Genomic DNA, 25,948 nt, shown 5'->3' on the forward strand with positions numbered 1-25,948 from the left:
ATGCCGCGAGTTAGCGTCGGAACCGATGATGACGTCGGTGCCAGTTTTAGATGCCTCGGCTAAGGTCCTCCTCAGCAGTAAGGGAGGTGGCTCCACCACATCATCGTGTGGCATGTATGCGGAGATAAGCCAGAGATCTCCGGTGTCGCACTCCAATTTCGCTGTCACTATGTCAGCGTTGCTGAAATTAGGTAAAAGAAATACCGTTAATTCATTCCTTACCAGCATACAGGCTCTGTTCCTACCTGCATCCTTGGCCGTCAGGAGCCTATGGCTCTTTGTCCTCAATCCAGAGATCCCGTTACCAGTCAGCCACGGTTCCTGGATCAGGACGACATCAGCTCCGTCTTGTTCCAGACGGAGCAAAAGATTGGCGGAAGCCGCCTTCGCATGCTGGAGGTTAATCTGGAGGAATTTCATCCTTCAGACTTTCCTCCAGGGGCGCTATTTCAGCGCTCAAGTCGTGATCGACCCGAACCTCCTCGAACAGTTGTTCGAGGCTGAAGACGGAGTCGCCAATCGACGAACCGCCTCCAACACTCGCCACATCCGAGAGATCCGGATCGACCACTTCCACAGCCATTTGACCGTCGGCGCCCTCTGACGCATCAATTTCCACGGTCGCTTGACCGTCAGTACCCCCTGTCACATCCACCGCAGCCACCGCAGCTTGGGGGCCATCAGCCCTGGCATCAGATGGAAGTACTTTCAGCACTACCATCTCAAAACCATAGCTTATGGCTCCCTTTGTTTTGCTGAGAGGACCGATGGATTCCGTGTTTAGCATTATCAGCGCTTGCCGATACGGTTCATCAGTCCTCTCCAGCCTTAAAACTTTCCAGTCCTGCGTCGGAAGTGAGGGATTACAATATCTGAGGATTTCCTCAATCTCGCTCGGGTTGGAAGGTTCGGCCGGCAGCCAAACGCGAGCCCTAGGACGAAGAGGAAGATCCCCTTTGGCCACGGCCTCCAGTCTGGCTCCCTTCCAGACCTCCCCCACCTGAGAGACTGCCTTCCTGTATAAGGTGGCCGATCTCTCGTCAGCACAACTTGTGAGCTTGTGCAGCCCCTGGTGCCAGCCGGCACTCACACATTTCGGGGGTGGCCCCGGGTTTTCCTTGACCACCCTTAGGAATACCGATGATATAGCCGCCGCTACCCTCTTCCATTCGTCATGGGAGATGGCTCCGTCCTCCCTGCTCCGGTCGAGCACCCCCAGTACTATGGCCCCAGCGCCTTTAGCGATTTCGCTAAAGGTTGGCGCCTTTCCTGTTCGCGGTTTCTTAATAAGGGAGGTTTCTCCCTCGTGCGACCTCTGCCGCTTGACCGCCGGTTCTGTCCTGCTGGTTTCCGGTCCTGCCCTATCGTCCTCGCTCAGCACTTTCTTGGCCCACTCAAGTGTACTAGCATGTTGCTCAGAAACCTGACCAACATGCTTGTCACCGTAGCGTTCCACGATTTTGGCCGCCAATCGACGGTCTGACTTTAGCTTCCTAGCTAAAGCTGCCTTGCTTTTTCCCCCCGTGGATCCCTTCATGACTCTAGCTGAGTTTCCCCTGCTAGTACTGGCGATTCCGCCGCGCATGAAGGATCCACCCTTCGCTACTTCTGTTGTCGGCGGTTTAGCGCCGGTTACCTCCAGCCTGCTACCTGAGGAGACACCTACTGGAGTCCTTGTCGTGTTGCTGCCAATTCTCGGCGACGGTTTCGTCGCCATGGGAGCAGCATCCCCGCCTAGGTTGGATCTAGGTGCCGATTTCGACAACCCTTCACCTCCCTTCGTCGTTCTTCCGTCATTATCGTTTTTAGTGTTATGATTGTCCATGCAAAAAGGGTCCCCACTCAGAGCCGCTATCCGTCCCCCGGAAGGTAGTCGCCTATTATGGTCCCAAGGTTGTCTCGATAACGAGGCCAAGGCGAGGGTTGACGTACGCCCTTATGAGGCAATACGTTCAGAGCCGACCAGCGCAAAGAAGGAGTCATCTCAACATACACCTACCACGCCAACTTAACGACGACGGGGGGGGAACGTACTCTGAGGCCTGCCAGGGTTTTAACGGGACGGAGGCAGTTGCGACATTAGCCTGTCAGCCATTTCTGATGAGTGTCACCCCATCATACTCAGGTGACAGAATGCCGCCACCACCAGCCCAGGGTTCTACCAAATCCAATAAAAAGTTTCTCAAAAAACCAGTCCAAAGCCAAAGTCGTCCAGGGAGTTGTTAGGCCGTGAAGGCCGCAGGTCATTTAGCGTTACCCAGGATGCACCAGCTTGGAGGCGACCTGCCTTACATCCCGCATATATGGTTCTATCAATCGTTTTGTTTGAAAAAATAAAGCCCACCGTCAGCAAACTGATTCTACCTTATCCGTGTAGCTTGAGACCTACAAATCTACAGCTGACCAGACGTTCACCATGCGCCAAATCTTGGAAAAGACTCATGAAAAGAGAATCGACACACACCATCTTTTCGTCGATTTTAGAGCTGCTTTTGACACCACCGAAAGGTATCCCCGCAAACTAATACCGCTGTGTAAACTGACGTTGAGCAATACCAAAAGCTCCGTCAGGATCGGGAAGGACCTTTCCGAGCCGTTCGGTACCAAACGAGGTTTCAAACAAAGTGCGACTCTTCAATAAAATAATTCGAGCTGCAGTACTAAATAGGGAAGGTACTATCTTCCAAAAGTATTTTATAAGAGTGTACAGCTGCTGGCGTACGCTGATGACATCGATATCATTGGTTCTGATTTCTCCAGATCTTATTAGGAAGCGAAGCAAATGTGTCTGGTCTTGAACGAGGGCAAGACGACAGTCATAACTTCAAAGTCGTAGATAATTTCGTCTTTCTTGGAACCAGTATTCACATCAAGAACAATGCCAGCTTCGAAATCCAACGCAGAATAACTCTTGCCAACCGGTGAGAAGTAAGGTCCTCTCTCGACGAAAAAAACCAAACTCTATAAGTCACACATTATTCCCGTCTTGCAATATCGTGCACAGGCATTGGCGATGACAACATCTGCTGAGTCGCCGTTACGAGTTTTCGAGAGAAAGACTACGCTCGCTAGGTCATGTCGTCCGAATGGACGAAAACACTCCAGCTCTGAAAGTTTTCGACGCAGAACCCGCGGAGGGAAACAGAGGAATATGAAGACTCACTCCGTTAGAATCTCCAATGGGCGCGTATGCGGTGTCTACGCCAGTAAAGAAGAAGAAGATACAACTATTACTTAGAAAATTTTGCAACATATTTAAAGTAAACTTTTGAAATTTCTGGGTTGTGATAATATGTGACCTTTTATTTTTATTTATTTATTTACAAGAGAGCTAATTATAAATAATTAATTCACTAAGTTAAAGCGCTGGCTACTGAGGCCTTCGGCTCTTATAGTTATTACGATGGTGCAGAGTCACCATACACAGAGTCTTTGATTTGTGAAGGCGTATTGCCTTTCAAAAATAAAAATTTAATCACAGTTCGATATTCAATTTTTTCCATTTTGGGGAAATCACCGAAATAGACTCACAAAAACGACTGTCAACAGATAATTGCGCAAGATAAATTTCTGAAATTTTGGCGAGCAGCTATTATAATATGCACAATTTGAAGTAAACACTTTTTTTCAGATGTGCCGCTAGCTTCACGTTGAGGTCGGTTATTTATCGGACAGCCCTCGTACAATATTATATGTTTCTGTAAGTATCTAACATTGATGTTGTCAGTATTTGGTGTCTTTAAGAGATTTGATGCTTTCGTTTTACCAAAAGTAGTTGTCCTAGATTTATTTAAAGCGGTGCATTCATTTAAGATGTGATTTACTGATATATTTGGCTGATTACAATATGAACAGCTTGGTTTAGCCGTTTTGTTTAAAAGATGACTGTGAGTTTTGAAGGTGTGGCCTATTCTCAGGCGAACAAACGGTTTTATATCTTCGCAAGAGCAATCAGTTGGGTAGTTTGGCTTAGTACTAGAGAGATAATGTTCCTTGTAATGGTGTTGAAAATTTGACCAATCTCTCGATGCTGACTCGTGAAGTACATTTTTTGCCATGTTGCGAATGTCTTTCAGCGTACAGTGATCGAATGAAAGTAGTGGTTCTTTTCCGGCCTTTTTGCACAGTCATTTGCAAATTGGTTTCCTCTAATACCAGTATGCCCAGGGATCCACATGATCTTAATTGTCGATTTGCTATCTGTACATATGATATATTTTTTTCTTGTTTGTGCGACAAATAGAACCGCTTCATATATCGCAGCCGCTTCAGCTGTAAATATTTATCGAGCAGTACGTTGGTAAAATTCGACGGTTATGGTGACACCTTGGTTGTTTGTTACCGCAAACGAAGTGTGGGTGTCTGATTTGGATCCGTCGGTGTATATTAATTTCCACTCCGGTTTGTACTTTGCTACTGTGTCGTTGAATAACTGGATATATTGCTCTGCATTGGTGGTTGTTTTTTGAAATTCGAATAGCGTACTTATTATTGACGATTTCAGCGTTAGCCAGTGCGGGTGCGTGTTCACTTTTAAAAGTTGTGGTGTCGAAGTCATATGAAACTGATTGATAATATTCAAACATTTTATGATCGTAGATGGCTTGTTGGTTTTAGGATTTGTTTTCAGTAGATTAAACAAGATCGAGTTTTTACACTGCATGAACTTTGGTATGAGCATCATTGTGTTAAATTTTGTTCTATGATGAATGTTTGGAAGACCTGCTTCAGTTAGTACTACTTTGGTTGGTGAGGTGGGGAATGCGCGAATGCTTCTTCTTGCCGCTATGTGATAAGGGGTTTCAATGAGAGTGAGGTGCTTTTTTGCACAATGTCCATAAATTGCGAGTCCAAAATCAGTGCTTTTGTGATATTTACAAGTGTTGAGATGTGTATGAGACAGTGTTTTGATGAAAGAAACTTAATAATGTTTAATCTATTGAGTAAGCTTAATCTAACATATTTCCAATGATCCTTAAATGTTAACTTTTTATCAAAAAATATACCAAGTATTCTTAAGATGTTAGTATGTGGGATTTGGGTATTTTCAAGGAAAAGGTTAGGGAAGGTGCAATTTCTTTTTCTGCAGATGTGAAATGTTGAACTTTTGCTTGCAAAAACTTTGGTTTCTGTCGCTTTAGACCAGTGGTTCCCAAACTTATTTTGTCTACCGCCCACTTTGAGAATAAATATTTTTTTAACGCCCCCCTTTTTTCACCGATTTAAAAACCACTATAACTTCAAATTAATTATTGTGACCTATATATGTATATTAACGGAGAATTCTAAACGAAACTTTTACTATAACCAGCAACTTGAAACCTGAGCGCAGTAGGTAACATACAACGGCGCTTAGGTCTCAAGTTAACTCTTACGGGCTCCACCTGCCAATAAGAATGATTATTGAAACACAACTTTATAGTAGAGAGGAGATCCTTGTGGTATGCCGTTATGAAGGGGGAAAATATTGGAGTTGAAGTTGCTAACTCTTACTGAAAATTTACGATTTGAAAGAAATGCCTTTATAAAATTATACATTTTGTTTCCAATGTCCCATATTTGTAGTTCTTGTAGTACTGTATGGGCTCCGATTCTATCAAATGCTTTTTCAAAGTCTAGGCTGAGGACGGCTAAGTGATTTTTCGCAGATATTGTTGAAGAGGCGCAATGTTTAAAGTAAAGTAGGGGGTCAATTACACCAAGACCACTTTGAAAAGCGAACTGATTGGGGCTTATTAAATTCTTTTTTTTTTTTACATACCACATTATTCTCTTTGAAATGATTTTTTCCAGAACTTTTGCCTTACAAGGAATCAAAGAAATTGGTCTGAAGTCCGCGACTGAGGTATTTGATTTGTTAAGTTTGGGGATAGGAATTATAACAGCTTTTTTCCACTCCTGAGGCAGTAAGCCTTTTTCTAATATGTTATTGTATAAAGTTATCAATCTGACTTTTAAGGAGTGTGGGAGGTTTTTTAATAAAGAGTAAGAAATTTTGTCTGATCCAGGTGTTTTTCTGGACATTTTGCTGATAGTAAAATCAAATTCTTCAATTGTAATGGGAGATTCTATCAAGGTAGCTTCACAACACGGTGATGAGTTGTAGTAATTTTGTGAAATTACTTCATTTGAAAGAGTAATAAAATTAGAGTGAAAGTTTGAACTTTTGGAATTGTTTGACCATAATTTGGCAAAATTTTCAGCGATTTTTTATGGATCTTAAATAGGACCTAACGGTGACTGGATAAAGTCGATTTTATTTTGATAGTATCCACCTGAAAGAGCTTTATGTCACTCCATATTTTTTAGGGATTGAAGTGGGTTTTATGCTAACTGTTAATTTTTCAAAAGTTTTCCTTTTTGCGGATTTAAGTTCTCTCCTGAAATTGGAATTTGCTTTTTTATATCTAATTAAATTTTCTGTTGTTCTATTTTGTTTAAATGTAGTCCAAAGTGATTGCTTTGTGCTTCTTAGAGCAGTTAATAGCTTGGACCAATACGGGAGTTTGGTGGTAAATTTTCTTGTGTTTGATGAGCAACGGAGCGTATAATTGTTTTTATATTTGACGCTTCTGCATTTATATTCTTTGACGTTATTCTAGTGTTTGTAATTATGTTAATCAGGCAGCAGTATTTAAGCCAATCGGCTTTTTCTATAAGAAATTTTGATCGCCATTTAATCGTATATTGCATCGGCGTAACGAAAGAAGTTATGAGCGGAAAATTGTCGCTATTGTGAAGATCTTCTAAAGTGTAGGAAGAGAGTTTATGGGCTATGGATGCTGAACAAAGGGCAATGTCTACATGAGTGAACGATTTGTGTGTAGAGAAGTGGGTTGGTAATCTATCGTTGAGAACTACGAGATTTCTTGCTAGTATAACGTCTTCTATTATTTAGCCTCTTACGTTAGAGGAAGTGGATCCTCATAGTGGACTCCAAGCATTGAAATCTCCGATGATTATGGTGGGTGGAGACAGCGTTTGTGATATTTATGAGATCACCTGCGTCAAACTTTTGCATGAGATTATAGAAAATTTGAAACCAATGTCAACTTCTATCGCAATGACGGAGGTGTTTGATAATATTGGGATAATTTTATGTTTGATTTGTTTTTTAATAAATAAGGCAATGCCTTGTGTTTATGCGACTTCCTGGTATCTCGCCCCACAACATAACATTCATCCCACAACGCAACATTCATCCCGCAACACGACATTTATCATACAACACAACATTCATCATACACAACATACAGCATCACACCACGCAACCCCACGCACCGAACACCACCATACCACAACGTACATCGTTCTCACAACCCAACCGAGTAAAAAAGGATTGGCCAGATAGGGCGGCCCCAGTCGATTTTCACGCCCGAAAACTCAACACGCGTCTCGCCAGCTATAGACTTTTGCTTTTCGTCGAAGTTGTGGTTAAAATTCCCGAAAAACAATCCGTTCGGTCGTGTGGTTGTGCACCGGCAGCAGTAGCAGTGAATATACATAAAATATACAAATTAAACATATATACCTACATACATATTTAATAAAAAAAAATGAAAAAATCGAAATATTGTGAAGTTTTCCCCGAAAAGAGAAATATACAAGTAATTGAATTTTACTCATTGATCTTTAAAACACCAACCATACCACAACATACATCGTTCTCACAATCCAACCGAGTAAAAAAGGATTGGCCAGATCGGGGCGGCCCCGGTCGATTTTCACGCCCGAAAACTCAACACGCGTCTCGCCAGCTATAGACTTTTGCTTTTCGTCGAAGTTGTGGTTAAAATTCCCGAAAAACAATCCGTTCGGTCGTGTGGTTGTGCACCGGCAGCAGTAGCAGTGAATATACATAAAATATACAAATTAAACATATATACCTACATACATATTTAATAAAAAAAAATGAAAAAATCGAAATATTGTGAAGTTTTCCCCGAAAAGAAAAATATACAAGTAATTGAATTTTACTCTTTGATCTTTAAAATATAATTCTTTCAATTAAGCGCTAACAAAAAAAGGGATGCATAATTCAAGGTACAAGTAGGTATACCCTGTGAAACTAAGTGCAGCGAAAAAATGGTCCTTCGAGCCGCTCAGAAAGACACTTAAGTTAAAGACCACAAACAAAAAATAGAAAATGAAAGATTAAAAGATAAAACGAAAAAGTAAAAGTGCAAAAAAGAAAAAAAAATTGCAGGCATACATATATGTATACAAAATACATAACCGGGCGCGTTATAACACAAAACAAAGGTCAATAACCTCAATTATACAAAATACATAAACGGGCGCGAAATAATACAAATAAATAACTAAAGAAAGTAAAAACTCAAGTGCGGTACTAAAGTGAAGTGACAATAGATTATAAAACTAGAATAAAAATACTAAAAAGTGCTGTGAAAAGAAAACGAAGTACACATGTACATATACATATAAAATACTCAATAGCACATACATAACTAGAGTGCAGTACAGTGGAAAAAACAACGAAAATTTCGTACATACATATGTACGTGCAAAACCCCAAAAACATTTTGCAGAGCAGACAAGGATTACAAGCAACGTGGGAAGAGAAGAGAATACAAACTCAACACAAAAAACATCAGAGAAGAAATAAAAACCAAAAAGAGGAAAACGACATAAAGAGAACTCATAAGTATTGCCCAAAAACCCTTGGCGGAGAAAAAGTGAGTCCATTCCAATTAAATTTTTAATAAAATTATTGATGCGCATATGTATGTTAATGTACAGTTTAAGCTGTAATACGGCATACAGCTACTTAAAAATATCCCAACTGTTCTATACAAAAAACCGGTTAGACAGTTCGGTATATACATATGTATGTAGGAATTATATCACATGACAACCCTGACAACTACCGAACACATGACAACCATGGTGACGCTAAAAAGCAAAATGTAAAACACAGTAGAGAAGAAGCAAGCGACGCCGTCAGACCGTACATTAGTGTTCTAAGTTAAAAACTGTGTAATTAACATAATAAAACAAATGTTAATAAAGTGAACTTAATAAAACTTGAACGAAATATATAATAAATAAGTTAAACAGTGAATTTTCTCTACAAATTGGGGACTCGCCCGGAATCTGAACGAAATTGAGCTTAAAGGGTGCAGGTTTCAATCGTGTCGCATATTCGTACATATATTCCACATTGAAGCCGTTGAACTAAAGGGTGATTTTTTAAGAGCTTGATAACTTTTTTTTAAAAAAAAACGCATAAAATTTGCAAAATCTCATCGGTTCTTTATTTGAAACGTTAGATTGGTTCATGACATTTACTTTTTGAAGATAATTTCATTTAAATGTTGACCGCGGCTGCGTCTTAGGTGGTCCATTCGGAAAGTCCAATTTTGGGCAACTTTTTCGAGCATTTCGGCCGGAATAGCCCGAATTTCTTCGGAAATGTTGTCTTCCAAAGCTGGAATAGTTGCTGGCTTATTTCTGTAGACTTTAGACTTGACGTAGCCCCACAAAAAATAGTCTAAAGGCGTTAAATCGCATGATCTTGGTGGCCAACTTACGGGTCCATTTCTTGAGATGAATTGTTGTCCGAAGTTTTCCCTCAAAATGGCCATAGAATCGCGAGCTGTGTGGCATGTAGCGCCATCTTGTTGAAACCACATGTCAACCAAGTTCAGTTCTTCCATTTTTGGCAACAAAAAGTTTGTTAGCATCGAACGATAGCGATCGCCATTCACCGTAACGTTGCGTCCAACAGCATCTTTGAAAAAATACCGTCCAATGATTCCACCAGCGTACAAACCACACCAAACAGTGCATTTTTCGGGATGCATGGGCAGTTCTTGAACGGCTTCTGGTTGCTCTTCACCCCAAATGAGGCAATTTTGCTTATTTACGTAGCCATTCAACCAGAAATGAGCCTCATCGCTGAACAAAATTTGTCAGCGAAACACATTTCGAACCGAACACTGATTTTGGTAATAAAATTCAATGATTTGCAAGCGTTGCTCGTTAGTAAGTCTATTCATGATGAAATGTCAAAGCATACTGAGCATCTTTCTCTTTGACACCATGTCTGAAATCCCACGTGATCTGTCAAATACTAATGCATGAAAATCCTAACCTCAAAAAAATCACCCGTTATATTCAAAGAAAAGTGTGAATAAGCTATGTATGAATTTTAATATTTGCACATAGTTCAGGGAATTGTATTGTGCAGTTGCAAATCTCAATGTATAGCAAACTTTGTTTTTTTCAAGTTCGAATAAATCCGTTACGCCATTGCTCATCAAAGCAACGAGTATTGTGAACGCAGCAAGTGTATAAGTTGGAGAGAACGAGAGACGTAAATTGTGAGCAACATCAACTGCGAACGCAGCACGTGTATAAGTTGGAGAGAACGAGAGACGTAAATTGTGAGCAACATCAACTGCGAACGCAGCAAGTGTATAAGTTGGAGAGAACGAGAGACGTAAATTGTGAGCAGCATCAACTGCGAAAGCAGCGAGTGTATAAGTTGGAGAGAACAATAATCGTAAATTGTAACCGATATCAACTGCGAACGCAGAAAGTGTATAAGTTGGAGAGAACGAGGATCGTAAATTGTGAATAGCGTCAGCTGTGAACGCAGCGAGTAAATGTACGTAAGTTGGAGAGAACGAGAATTGTAAATTGTGAACAGCATCAACTGTGAACGAAGCAGCAGATTATTACAAACAGAAGCAACATTTTATTACAAAAAGAAGCAGACGCTGATGCAAGTCCAGACAAGGAAGTATTGTCCATTCGAAGAGCAATTCCGTAATTAAGTATTATTTTATATGGTATTACTTAGCATTTAAAAACAAAACTCACAGTAAGTTAATGTAGACGTAGTACAAAGAAAATTCATATTTGAAAAGCATTGTGAAATATAATTTTTTTTGTAATTTAGATTGTATGCTTAAATAGTGATTAACGTTTGTAAACTTATATTATAACAATGGAAGCACAAATAATATTGAACATGACCGTGCCAGTTTTGAAAGATAAGTTAAGGGAAGTGGGGCTACCAATAACTGGACGCAAGAAAGATTTAAGGGATAGATTGCTTACATTCCACGGCCTACTTAACGACGACGATGAAAGTGATAGCGAAGTTGAAACAGCTAGATCGCGGTGTGAAAGTGTGTCAAGCAGAGTTCAAGAGTTGCCTTCGGCCCATCATTTCTCCTTTCGAGACATTGAGGAAAGTTTAACCTTGTTTAACGGTACAGATAGTCATGGTGTGAACCAGTGGGTACAATCTTTTGAAGAAAATGCCCAAACGGTTGGTTGGTCGAATGTTCAGAAATTTATATATGCAAAACAATTGCTCCGAGGAGCAGCAAAATCTTTTGTTCGAAGCCAAGTAGGAATTCTCGATTGGGTTTCGTTGAAACGTTCTCTAATCAAGGAGTTCGGTGCGACGATTTCGGCATCAGAAGTGCATAGCCGGTTGAGTAATAGACGAAAGGGGCAAAACGAATCGTATCTTGAATTTTTATATGCGCTCATGGAAATAGGAAGTCAGGTAGGATTAGATGAAATAAGTTTACTTGCTTATTTTATTCAGGGTATACCTGATTCTAAATTTAACAAAGCAGTCCTGTACCAAGCAAAGAATATTGATGAACTTAAAGATCAAATAAAAATTTATGAAAAGATTCGTTCAAGGGTTGGTAGCGTAAAAACGGAGAACCCCAAAGAGGAAGTGGAAGTAAATAATCAGAGCCAAGGGTTGAATCGTGCTTGTTTCAAATGCGGTGACACATCACATATAGCAAGGAATTGTCCAAGTCAACAGTTTAGGTGCTATAAATGTAGCAAGATGGGCCACAAAGCGTATAGTTGCCCAAATGTTAAAATTAAAACGGAAGTCGATAAGAGTAATCTAAATGTTGTCAACGAAATAGAATTTACGCCATCGGCAGGAGATTTTGAATTAAAATTTAAAGATATTAGGGTAGGAAACACCATTTTCCCGGCTCTAATAGACACCGGAAGTCAGCTATGTCTTATCAGAGCTGATATAGTCAACAAATTATCACTTTCTTTTAAACCAAATAACGACATCCGGGTGTTACGTGGTATTGGTCAATCAGAAACAGTCACTGTGGGTAGTTTTGAGACTAAAGCTCAATTGGATAATGTTGAGGTCAGCATAGTTTTTCACATAATTAGGGAAGAAGATATGAATTATCCAGCAATAATCGGAAGGTCCATCTTAAGCGAAGTAGATCTAATCGTTACAAAAGATAAAGACATTTTTAAGTACAAAAACGAAAGCCAAAAGAGTGAATACATAGAAATAAATGACGAAAATGATATGGAAGGGACGAAACCAGAGCCATGGGAATTCGCTAGCATAGGTTTGCACGTAGAAGAGTTGAAATATAATGACAGAGAAGCGCCTACTTATGACTTAGCGCATCTTGACGAACATAGTAAGGAAGAAGTGGAAATGTTAATTGGGCAATATGAACCAAAACGTTTAAAATTTTCTCCTATCGAAATGAAAATTATTGTAAAAGATGACATTCCAGTGCATCAGCCACCACGACGAGTGTCCTTTCAAGACCAGAAATTTATCAATGAACAAATAAAGCAATGGTTAGAGGCGGGTATCATAACACCAAGTGTATCGAATTATGCATCACCGATCGTATTGGTGTCAAATAAAGCTGGGTCCAAACGTTTATGTTGCGACTATCGCAAATTAAATGAAAAAATTATACGGGATAATTTTCCTATGTCATGTTTCCTATGTGGTCGAGAAGCTCCAGGGTTTTAACGTGTTCACCACCTTAGACTTGGCAAATGGATTCTTCCATGTTCCAGTCGAAGAGAACTCGCGAAAATACACTTCTTTTGTTACGAATAAAGGGCAGTATGAATTTAAGTTTGTACCGTTCGGCATTTCGAACTCGCCGGCGGTGTTTTGTCGATTTATTAACGTTGTTTTCCAAGATTTGATCAGTGAGGGGATACTGGTAACGTACATGGACGATTTAATCATACCATCAGAAAACATAGGTGACGGACTAATAAAGTTAAAAAGGGTACTGAACGTGGCAGCGGAAGCAGGTTTGCAGATCAAATGGAACAAATGTAACTTCCTAAAGCGTACGGTAAACTTTCTGGGTTATGTAATTGGAAATAATAACAATTCGTCCATCGATAGAGAAAACACGAGCAGTAGAAGCATTTAAAGTACCCAAAGATAAGAAATCGGTGCAACAATTTCTGGGCTTAACGTCCTATTTCCGAAGGTTTATCAGAGACTATGCGTTACTGGCCAAACCCTTATCCGATATGTTGCGTAAAAATGAAGATTTCAAATGGTACGATGAGCAAGCGATGGCATTTGAAAATTTGAAGAGAGCATTGACACGTTCACCAGTTTTAAATATATATAATCCAAGGGCTAGCACGGAAATTCATACAGATGCGTCGAAGTTTGGTTATGGCGCTGTTTTATTGCAGAAAAGTTCTGAAGATAATGAGTATCACCCAGTGCAATATATGAGCCGAAAGACGAACTCAGCTGAAGAAAATTATCATTCCTATGAATTGGAAGTGCTAGCAATTAGAGGCATTAAAGAAGTGGAGGGTCTATGTATTAGGGATTGAATTTAAAATAATTACGGACTGTAATGCTTTTGCGATGACGCTAAAAAAGAAAGATGTACCACCTCGTATTGCTAGATGGGCGATGTTCCTTCAGGAATTCAACTATAAAATAGAACATCGATCAGGGTCAAAAATGCGCCATGTCGACGCGCTAAGTCGATCAGTCTGTATGCTAATAGATGATTCCTTACGTCACAGATTGAAAGAAGCACAGTTAAATGACGAGTACACAAGGGCAATTCGTAAAATACTAGAGAGTGAGGCCTACGAAGACTTTTACATCCGACATGATATTCTCTGCAAAGATATGACAAAGGAGCTAGTAGTGGTTCCAAAACAGTTAGAAGATGAGATTATACTTAGAATGCACCGCCAAGGGCACTTTTCGAAAAAGAAAACATGCGATTGTGTAGGGAAAACTTATTTTATTCCAGGACTGGAGACGAAAGTTGCTAAATTGGTGAATAGTTGCATCGAATGTTTGATTATGAACGCGAAAAATGGTAAACAAGAAGGGTTTTTATCTCCAATCGACAAGGAAGAATATCCACTCGGTACTTATCATATTGACCATGTAGGTCCAATGACAACGACAGGAAAACAGTATAAGCACGTGTTAGTTATTGTTGACGGTTTCTCTAAGTTTTGTTGGCTATACCCAACCAAAGATACAGGTGCAGAAGCAGTTGTGGACCGGTTAACGAAACAATCTTACATATTTGGAAATCCGCGTAGAATTATTTCCGATAGGGGATCTGCATTCACTTCCCAGACTTTCAGGTCTTATTGTGAAAGTAATCATATTCAGCATCTGCAGATAACCACAGGGGTGCCCAGGGGAAATGGGCAAGTGGAAAGAATCAACCGTATCATAATTACTATGTTAGCCAAGCTCTCACATCCAAACCCAACACAATGGTATAAGTATGCGGGACAGGTGCAGCAATTTATAAATAATTCGCCAAGCCGCAGTACAGGGTTCTCCCCATTTAAGCTTTTAACAGGGTGCGAAATGCGTATTAAAGAAGACTTAAAACTGAATGAGATATTGGAAAGAGAGGTCATTGATGATCTTCATCAGCAGCGAGAAGAATTACGGGAAATCGCGAAATGCAATATACAAAAGATCCAAGAAGAAAATAGGAAAAGCTTTAATAAGAGACGTAAACAGGAAATGCAATATAATATAAATGATTTAGTGGCTATCAAACGTACACAATTTGGGGCAGGTATGAAACTACGTCCGAAGTATTTGGGACCATACAAGGTGGTAACACGATTAAAGCATGGTAGGTACAATGTCGAGAAAGTGGGGGAAAGTGAGGGACCGAGGGTGACCTCGACTACTGCTGAGTATATGAAAAAATGGTGACACCATTCGGGGCGAATAGGTTGTCAGGTATGGCCGAGTTGTAGGAATTATATCACATGACAACCCTGACAACTACCGAACACATGACAACCATGGTGACGCTAAAAAGCAAAATGTAAAACACAGTAGAGAAGAAGCAGGCGACGTCGACAGACCGTACATTAGTGTTCTAAGTTAAAAACTGTGTAATTAACATAATAAAACAAATGTTAATAAAGTGAACTTAATAAAACTTGAACGAAATATATAATAAATAAGTTAAACAGTGAATTTTCTCTACATGTATGTATATAGGTACCGAAATAATTGAAAAAATTACGGTACCTGCCTATTGCTTATTTTGTGTTTGCAAGCACACTGTAATTTCCCAAAATCAAAAAAAAAAATTTTTTCAAAGTAAAGTATTATTACTTGCATGTTTTGGTGATACCCCTTGGGCTAAAAAAAAAGCAACAAGCAGGATCGCCTATAATAAATAAGCAAAGGCGAGCAAAAAAAGAACATAAAAGTACATACATATACATATACACAAATAAGTAAAGGCACTCAATTGTGTAAGAGATACATACATACACATGGGCATATACATACATACAAAAAATTTATGGGCAATCAAACTTTCCGCGCCAAATTTTATATTCCGTAATTAATATACATACATATATTCATAGACATATGGTACATACCAGAGGCCTGCACGATTAAGGTAGGCATCGTACGATTACGTTACTAAGTAACACTTCTGACGATTACCACCATGCGAAGGTAACATTGCGCATCGGCATCGCGGCATCGTGGCATCGTACGATTACTATCTGGTATCGTCAATGGCAAATGAAACGCTATAGTCTTACATGATGTTAATTCGTTGCTGGCATGGATAACATGATACGAAACTCTTTGAATCGAGAGAGAGCTGTCAAAACTCGCATTTTTTATAACATTTGCCAATGATGCCACTGCTGAAAAATATTAGATTGGGCATTTTATAAACTACTTTTGGGCATTTTGCAATTTCCACACTACCACTGAGGTATGCAAATAGCGCGTTACCGATATTATTTTTGGGTACTCGGTTCCCCAGTAGGCCTATATCACCCATATACAACATAAAAATATATATACATATATATGTACATATTAAAAATAAATACATAGTTAAGAAATTAAAAGAATATATATAAACATCAGAAACCAAAACAATTCATAAAAAATATCACAATATGTATGCTACATAGTACTAATATGTACGTAGATAAATAAATACATTTCTTATAACTAATGTAACAATTTAAAATAATAAATGAACACAAAAACAAAACAATTCATAATGTAACAAATTAATGTAATAAAAAACAAAAACAAAACAATTCATTTAAAAATATCACAAATTGAAGATATATGTATTCAATACATATATATACTTAATTGATATAACTTAAAATAATATTTACATAAATATACATATACACAATGCCAAAGTTTCCCAGAACCCAGTTTTAAATAACAAAATATAATTAAAAAGACGAAACAAGAAGCCGAAGAAAAATTAGAAAGAAAATTATCTCGAAAATATTATATTTATGTGTCAATTTTGAAGCTATTTTTTCTAAAAATATTACATATGTGAAACACATAATATTTTTGTTTTGTAGTTAGGTCTACTAAGGTTCCTATTGAAAAACTTAAGGGCGAAAAATATACGAATCCTAATATATAATGCTAGATTAGCATTACTGTCGCTTTTATTACAACATTTATAAGGGCTGACATGCTTCATTTTATCGAATAATAACTGCCCTACGCCTATCCTGTGACAAATGCAATCAAATTCCCTAATAAAAATTGTTTCTATTTCTTTTAAGTAATTTAAAAATCCCTGAGGCGGCTTAATTAAATTGCATCTGTCAATTTGCCTTTCTTGCGTAAAGAGATATTCGACTGAAAACTCATCTCCTAAATAAGGTAAGGGTTGAGAGCAAGTGTGTGCCCTAAATATTTTTAAATAAAAATAGCCACTAACATATGCAAATGCATTGTCTCTAAAAAAATCTACCTCAACATCATCTACCTCGAAGTTGCTGTCTAATCCTAGCCTATTGAACGAATGTTCAGGTCGTGGAAGTCCCTGGAACTCTTGCCACGATAAGTCCTGCATTAAACGGTCATTACACACACTTTCTATTATTTCATTCGAAATGTTAGGAGAAAAGCTTTCGTAGGGAGCTGTCGGTTCGCAGTTTCCGTTGGTTACCAAGTTGGCGTAACGCAACCCCAATGATTTTCTAAACAAATTGCAGAACATATAAGGTGTTATCCTTACACATCTGCCACCGCCCCTTCTGATTTGTCCAAAATAATTTTCTATCGTCTCGTCTGTACATGTTGAAAACCTGAGCGTGACAAAAATCGCCACAATCGTTTTAAACTATTTATATTAAGGATCCAACCCTTAAGGTAGTTGAAAGATGAAGTGATGTCAGCCCCGGTGTCATCGTTAACCCTAATCGTCTTTAAAAGTTTAAGAGCCTCATCTAAAAATTGCAACTGCTCGGGTGTTGCCGAAAAAACTTTTTTGTTGGGCAAAATAGCTTCAAAATTACTACTATTAAATATATCAAATAATTTATTAATAAATAATATATATTCTGCCGTATTACAATAACTATTTGAGGGACAAGTCAAATGACCGGAACTATAAATCGATAACATTCCGGAAGCGACTGTGTCACTGAACACTTGACTAGCAAGTTTGACACTCATTTTTTGAAAATTATTTGGCTCAATATGAGCATCAGACAGTTTCGGTGCACAGCGAATGTGATTTTGCGAATCTTTATTATAAAAGTGCACTATATCGGACCAACTTATCGGACGCGATTTAAAAGATACTTTATTTTTACAGTTTTCGAGACAATTTCTGGTATTTTTTAAAAGGTGGGGACAATCATTAAAAAAGAACACCTCTTTGCCATTTACATTGAAGTATGGGCGCTCTTCGCAAACCCCTAAGACGCTAGCTAAATTGAGAAAGTTAGAACCCTGATCACAAACAAAATGGCATGGGTTAAGACCTATGTTTTGTAGCTGGGTAATGGCCTCAAAAATGTATTTTTTGGCTACATCACCTTTACAGGAACCATGGACAATGAAATACGATAGGGGGTGAGACCAAGGTGTTCCACCAATACCTTGGACCATCAGAGTCATCGCACTATTACCTATTCTACAAGTGCGATTTTCATCGCCGTAATCCTCAACTCCTACAATTTTATCAAATTTAGATAAATATTGCATATGACTCTTAAGTGCCATTTCGTCACACAAAATAGACACGAATTTTTGTTCCTTACTAAATCCCCGACTTCTCAACTCTAAACATCTAATACTACTGCTTTTACATCCTGGATCGCGGGGCCATTCCGAAACAAACTCGTCCAGAGTTCTCTCATCCGGAAACCTAAGGATTGGCTTAAGGTGTCTGTAAGCTAAAGGTGATAAAAAGTATACGCCTAAAGCCAGTGTTTTAAAATAGCGGTCGTATCTACGACCATTGGGATTTCGGTTGAAATTTTTTATACTATTGCGCACTATGGCGCTTATCTGTGGAGGAAAATTACTATTAAAGTGGCCTATTAAATCAAAACCTTCCTCTTTCTCCTTTAATTCCTTCTTTACTCTTCTATATTTCTTTGCTAAATCTTCTAACTGATATTTTAAGTAATTAATTTCCCTTTCTTTTTCTTCTAATTTATTTTTCAAACATAAATTTTCCTCCACCAATTTTTGTTCCCTAAGAGCTCCTGATACTAAACTTAAATTTGTTTGACTACCTATTTCCCTGGAATTAGCTATCCCTAAAAACCCTACTTCCTCCTGGGCTTCTTTTGCCACGGATGCTAATAGCATCAAATTATTACCGTTATCAAGCAATCCTGATTCGGTATCATTATTTAAAAAAGAAAAATCTTCCGTTCCCATTTCAATTATCGAATTGGAACTGAAAACATTTTTATTATTAAAACTAGGTTCCGGTGCATTTGGCAAATGTGTGTCCGGAACAGCATTAAGCCTTAGCTTTTTTCTCAACTTCATAGTTAAGGAAAAGTGCCGATCACAGGCAAACAGATGTTTAATTTTGGTGTCTCCTACACCCAACCGATTGAACCAAATTAAATATCTAGTGAAAATACAAACAAAGAAACCCTACACCTTACAACCAAAATCTTATTTATAGTTATTTTAATTGAAGCAAATATTAAACTATTCTACTTTTCTACTTATTAAACTATTATTTATTTTTAAATACTACACGTAATATATACATATACACCCAGTACTACAATCAATATTGTGATACAATAAAATATTTATTTTTATTTAACATACGCAGTAGAATTTAATTACAAATATAATATTACAATATGTACTTAGATTAGTAAATTACATATTTTTAAGAACTACTATATTAACTTTATAAAATATCATGCACAAAGTTTAAATTTAAAAAATACTATATACAAATACTCGTAGTTTTTAACTTTTGGACTAACCTGTCTTTATCCTTTTCCTTAGAAGGAAAGTTGAAAATATGCTCTCCGCCCTCGCATCCAACCACACACTTCCTCACTTTTGGCATTTTCACTAAATTATACGGAAATACTTAATTATTAACTTTGAAAATGCATATATAAATATCAAAATGCAAAATCATAAATACACAGAACACATACAAATTTTCTTTTCCAAATATGCAACCACTTCTATGAAATTCTGTTTCACACTGATTTTGTCAGTTAATTATAGCGGTTTATTTCTGGCATCCCGCCTTTTCTGAAATCAACTGTCAAAAATTCCCTGATCTCCATCGCTGTCAAATAATCAGGGAACGCGTTTGACAGAAAAAGAGAGCCAATGCTAAAGTTACGTATCATGTTATCCATGTTGCTGGCTCGACAACGACTGAACGATAGAGCAGAGCCGCTCAAAATAATGCGCAATTTATTTACCAACGCATACAATCACACATTTGATATCTGCTAGCGTATGATTGTGTGCGCGCGCTTGCTTAGTACACTGAGTGAAATCGTGCTATTTGGTTATTTTGTTATTAAAAATTTAGAAAAAAATAAAAAATAATTTTAAGTTAATTTTTTTAACTTTCCATGATTTTTTCCATATCGACTTCAAGATCGTAAGTTTTGATTCTCATTAAGTCCTCTATATGCTTATTCGAAACTGAATTCCTGTATTTCGAGTGTATTTTTGACGCTGGCAGAATTAGCGTCATAGCGTACATGCTTCGACTGCATTTGCTTGCCTATACTCCGAGTATAGGCATGAAAAATTTTGAGCGGCTCTGCGATAGAGCGTAAGCGTACGTGTGAAGTTAGTTTCCACAATTGTTCTAAGAAATGCCGACCACTGGTAACATGTTAGTAATCGGCGATGCCCGCGATGCCGATACCCTCGATGCCGATGCCCACGATGCCAAAGTACCGTTACGTAGCGTGTACTCGCCGCATCGGCATCGCCGCTTGCTAACATGTTACTTTTTTAATTACTCGTGCAGGACTCTGAGTACATACATAAATCAACTGTATTAAGGAAAATTTTTGAAAAACTGTTGTTAACTACGTGTTGTTAACTTCGTGTCTCCAAACACACTACAAAAAAAAATAAAATTTTTCAAAGTCAAGTATTCTTACTTGCATGTTCTGGTGATACCCCTTGTGCTAACAAAGCAACAAGCAGGATCGCTTTAAAACAAAAAACAACAACATAACAGTGCATATTTATGTATGTACATATATGTATCGCGCGATCCAACTATTTCTCGTCTATCTCTCTTACGTTTTCTCTCTGCCGTATTATAACGTACCAATATAAAGGTTACAAATACATATGTACATACCTAAATACAAGTAATAATATATAGAATATATTTATTACTAAGGTCAACGAACTTAAACAAAAAAAAAGGAAAAGGCGTCAAAACGGAACATAGGAAAATCATCAAAGTATATGTATGTACATGGAGGATATCCATATTCAAACATTGGAAAATAAAAAAAAAACATATTTACGTATGCGGATTTTTACATATATACATGCTCATAGTATATACATATGTGCTTACATCGGGTAATTATCGATATTTCTTTTTCGCGCTCCTTTTGACTAACGTATGCAGATTAACGAAACATTTGCATACATACGTACATACTTAAATGTTAACATATTTACAAACATATAAAAATTGTATACTTATTTAGTATTATTGTTCCGCACATTTCCCTCTATTGCACATACGTATTATATACATACATATGCACGTACATACCAGAGAGCTGCAACGATCACAATTTTTTCAATCATACCCGATCATTGACTCAGATTTTTTGTGACGGAAAACTTTGCTTCAACAAAAATGAATGATCGTAAGCGAGCGTGCTCAAAGCGAACATTCAGTTTCAATCACTGTTGCTTGTTTCGTCATGATTTTTCTCTATCGAAAGCCTTGTGTGAGCAGCAAAGAATGTTCGAGAATGCTGCTTGCATTCCGATCGATCACAATCATACCGTTTGGTCATACCGGTTGGTTCCTGCCAGCAGCGCAGTCGCTGAGCGTTCTTTTTCTTTAGCTGGAAATATTATAACTGAGAAAAGAAATAGGCTCGGACCATGTTCAATTGAAAGCTTATTTTTTTTAAATTCATTTTATAAAAGTTTTAGCGATTAAGATTGAAACCAGAAAATAAACCTTTTTTTAATTTTAAGTTTTTGTGGATCTCAATGAAGAAGTGATTAAAATTAGAAATTTGTGTTCCCTAAGCATTACCTTTGTTTATTAATTTTAAGCATTAATTGAATTTTAGTTTTAAGCGTTAAAAATGAAGAAATATATGCAGTAATGTTTTGGTTAATTTTATGCATCGCAACTTGTTTTCCTTAAAACACACAAATATGTACATACAAACTATGCACATACATACATACATATTCGCAGGGCAATTCTCGATCTGATTGGTTCAATCACAATCAATTCAAACGCACAGTTGATCGATGTCTGAGTTTTCGTGACTCCTTCGTTTTGAGCACGAAACTCGATCGAACAATTTTGTAGCGAACCGCTGAGCTGAGTTTGACCGTTTTGAGCGTGGCTGATCAAACCGAATCGATCATACTCTATGCAGGTCTCTGGTACATACATATGTATGACAATTGTGCGAAACTACAAGGGAAACGAAAGCACAAACAAACATTAAGCATAACTATATGCATATAAATATATACATACGTTTATTTTTGCGTTATTATTAATTTCTTTCCTTTTGCGTTCTTATCTCCAAAGATAGACGTACTAAGGAATAATATACACATTAATCGCGAGTATATCGCAGATACTTTTAACCAATACACGGTAAAAAAAAAATAATTATATACAAATATTTTTGGATTTGACTATTTATGCGGTGAATACGTGTTCGAAAATTTATATAATTCAATTAATTAATAATAAAAGATTCAATTCTATTATTCTTCTCATTCCTAATTACACATTTGCTCCTATTATCAAAGATACGAAAATGAAAGAGTATTGGTAGACAACCAAATAACAATTTTAATGAATTTACCAAAAATTCAACAAGAAACCAGCCAAGAGTTTCAAAAACTATACTCGACAGTGACTAATTGTTTATCTGTGTTAGAAACACAAAAGATTTCCACAGAATCATGGGACCCTATCCTAGTAAATATTTGTGCAGCAACACTGCCTGATGCTGCTTTGCAACGATGGGAGCAATCACTAGTGGCAAGAAAGAAATCGCCAAAATGGCATCAAATGAAAGACTTCTTAACAACTCAGTACGAAATAACTGAGCGAGTTGACAAAAAAACAGTCAAACAAAAAAATAATCAAAATGAGTCGAATAAAAACTTTTTTAAACCCGAAGCCAGCAATAATACACAATATAATAGGCACGATAATAGAAGCCAAACGTTTGTGACAAATCATTGGCAATCATTATGTGAAATATGTAAAGGAGGTCACAATATAAGATCTTGCGAGAAATTTAAAAAAATTATCCGTTTCTGACAGAAACAATCTTGTCAGACAGCATAAACTTTGCATCAACTGTCTGTCGAATGCTCATACGACAAAAGACGGTGAAAGCAAATTTAATTGTGTGTACTGTCAACGAAGACATCACTCATTGCTTCATATTACAAATTTTCAAAATATGAAGCAAAATCAATTTCATAAAACCACCGGGTTAGTCACTACAACCAAAAGTGATAATCCCGAAATCTCAAATCCCGAAAAAAGGGAAGAACAACCATGTTGCTCTAAAGCAGCAAAAATTCAAGCTCTTCATTCAGAGAATGAAAGCAAAATTCTTTTACCCACTGCGGTCATCGCTATTGAACATAGAGGAGAATTATTCAAATTAAGAGCATTAATAGATCAAAGTTCTCAAAGATCCTTTATATCATCTAAAGCTCAAAATCGGCTAAAATTGCCTGTCAAAAATTCAAATTTCCAAATTTCAGGAATGGGCGGAAGAATTATACAAAATTCAAACAAAATTTGCCCAATCACTATAGTCTCCCCAAACGCGGATATAAGAATAGATGCACAAGCCATCGTTCTACCGCAACTCACAAATTTGCTTCCAAGCTGTGAAGTAAATAAAAAGCAATGGGAAAAATGCTCATGTCTCAAATTAGCAGATCCCAACTGCCATACCCCATCACAAATCGATTTGTTATTAGGTAGTGACTTAATACCTCAAATAATTCTTAAAGGTATTGAAAAAATATCCAATAAATTGTTAGCCCAAAATACAATCTTTGGGTGGGTATTAAGTGGCCAAGTCACAGAAAAAAATTAATTCGTTTACAACTGAAGTTGAAAACATTTAAAATGAATATTTAAATAATGAACTCAAAAAATTCTGGGAAATAGAAGAATTACCTCAGACTACTCAACTTTCAGAAGAAGACCAGGCATGCGAAGTCTATTACAAGTCCGCAACAACAAGAAACGAAAGTGGTCATTATGTTGTGCGAATCCCTTTCAAACCCACCTTCCCAGATTCTATAGCTTTAGGTCACTCTAGAATATCATCAGTCCAGCAATTTCTAAGCTTGGAAAAAAGTCTGATAAAGAAAAGTGAGCTCAAATCAGCATATGATAATGTGATGGACGAGTATCTAGACCTCAATCATATGGAAGAAACTGTACCATATGAAAAAGTATCTAAAGGTAGATATTTATCTTTTTATCTGCCACATCACGGGGTAATACGACCTGATAAACTCACAACAAAAGTACGAGTGGTTTTCAATGCCGCAAAGTGTACTCGCTCAGGCAAATCACTAAACGACGTACTATATACTGGCCCAACCTTACAACCTGATCTCATGCTGCTAATACTAAATTGGCGCATGTTTAAATACGTTTTTAATGGGGATGTAAATAAAATGTACAGACAAATTCTAGTACATAAAGATGACCAAGATTTCCAGCGTATAGTCTTCCGCAAATCAAGTAATAGTCCAATCAGCGACTACAAACTTAAAACCGTCACCTTTGGCATCAATTGCGCACCCTACTTAGCGATCAGGACACTGCATGAATTAGCAAAAACGTGTGAAACAACCTGCCTTTAGCAACTTCTGTGTTACAAACACAAACATATGTTAATGATATTTTATCAGGTAGCCACAATCTGTCATTAACGTGCGAATCACTATCTCAAGTGATCAAAGCACTAAATTCAGCGGGATTCCCCTTAAAGAAAATTACATCAAATCATCCCGAAATAATAAAAAACATAAAAAAGGAAGACTTATTAGATACAAATTTCCTTAAATTTGAAACGGCCAGTACAACAAAAACCCTAGGGATTCAATGGAATGTGATAACAGATGAATTCTCATATACTATTGAGTCAATATATGCAATGTTCGCCATAACCAAACGCCAAATACTTTCGTCGGTGGCAAAACTTTTCGACCCCGCAGGATGGCTTTCGCCAATAATGATTCAAGGTAAAATCCTCATTCAAGAATTGTGGCAAGATGGCACTGAATGGGATGAACAGGTAAAACCTGTACGTTTAATAAAATGGGTACAATTTGCTAACAATTTGCATACTATATCAGAAATTCGAATCCCTCGATGGGTAAATTTCACCCCCAATATTAACACAGAATTACACGGTTTCTGTGATGCATCTGAAAAGGTTTATTGCGCAACAGTTTACGTACGCACACAGTACGATAACAAAATATCTGCACACCTCTTGGTAGCCAAAGCCAAAGTTGCACCTTTGAAGACACTCAGTCTGCCACGGCTTAAACTGAATGGTGCTCTTTTGTTAGCAAAATTAATTTCAATAGTTCAAACCCATCTGAAATTAACCGATCATAAAACGTATCTTTGGTCAGACTCAGAAATAGTTTTGGCATGGTTAGAAAAACCACCCTATTGCGGGAAGACCTATGTATCTAACCGAATATCTCAAATCTTGGACTTAGTTGGCCCAGCAAAATGGCAACATGTTGCAAGTGCAGATAACCCAGCGGATCTTGGGACAAGAGGTTGCAAGCCATTGCACCTCACCAGCACTACACTCTGGTGGAATGGTCCAACATGGCTAACAGAATCACAAGAATTCTGGCCAAAGTCTCCCGCTCGTAATATAATACCGCCGGAAAGTCGGAAAATTGAAAATTTTCATATCACTCCAGAAGAGGATGATATTCTCCACTGATTTTCTTCATTTACACTAGAGCACTAAGAGTAGTCACTTACATGCACAAATTCACCCAAAGACTTAAACAAAAAATGAAAGGGATAGCAAATGATCCTTGCGTACAACTAACGCATACCGATTTGCAACATGCCAAAGTTAGTCTCATTAG

At 37.7% G+C, this 25,948-nt stretch overlaps 2 protein-coding genes across 4 annotated transcripts in view; one reads left to right on the forward strand and one right to left on the reverse strand.

Moving 5' to 3' along the window:
- Positions 1 to 400: 400 nt before the first annotated feature.
- Positions 401 to 1,825, reverse strand: LOC125779308 (uncharacterized). Its single transcript, XM_049460582.1, has one exon. The coding sequence runs from the start codon at positions 1,823 to 1,825 to the stop codon at positions 401 to 403; it is 1,425 nt and encodes a 474-aa protein (XP_049316539.1).
- A 5,149-nt stretch (positions 1,826 to 6,974) lies between these two features.
- The window catches only part of LOC115065965 (uncharacterized), a 157,907-nt gene continuing 138,933 nt past the window's right edge, over positions 6,975 to 25,948 (forward strand). For all 3 annotated transcript variants that reach the window (XM_049460466.1, XM_049460467.1, XM_049460468.1), the window contains exon 1: positions 6,975 to 15,295. In XM_049460466.1, coding sequence (XP_049316423.1) covers positions 10,973 to 12,802 — 1,830 coding nt within the window. In that variant the 5' untranslated portion in view covers positions 6,975 to 10,972 and the 3' untranslated portion in view covers positions 12,803 to 15,295. The remainder of the gene's footprint in view (positions 15,296 to 25,948) is intronic.

This window comes from Bactrocera dorsalis, chromosome 6, assembly GCF_023373825.1.
Source record: "Bactrocera dorsalis isolate Fly_Bdor chromosome 6, ASM2337382v1, whole genome shotgun sequence".
Lineage (NCBI taxonomy): Eukaryota > Metazoa > Arthropoda > Insecta > Diptera > Tephritidae > Bactrocera > Bactrocera dorsalis.

Bases quoted from the DNA above. Each gene is read 5' to 3' on its own strand.
- LOC125779308 (XM_049460582.1), bottom strand. From the start codon at position 1,825: ATGGACAATCATAACACTAAAAACGATAATGACGGAAGAACGACGAAG.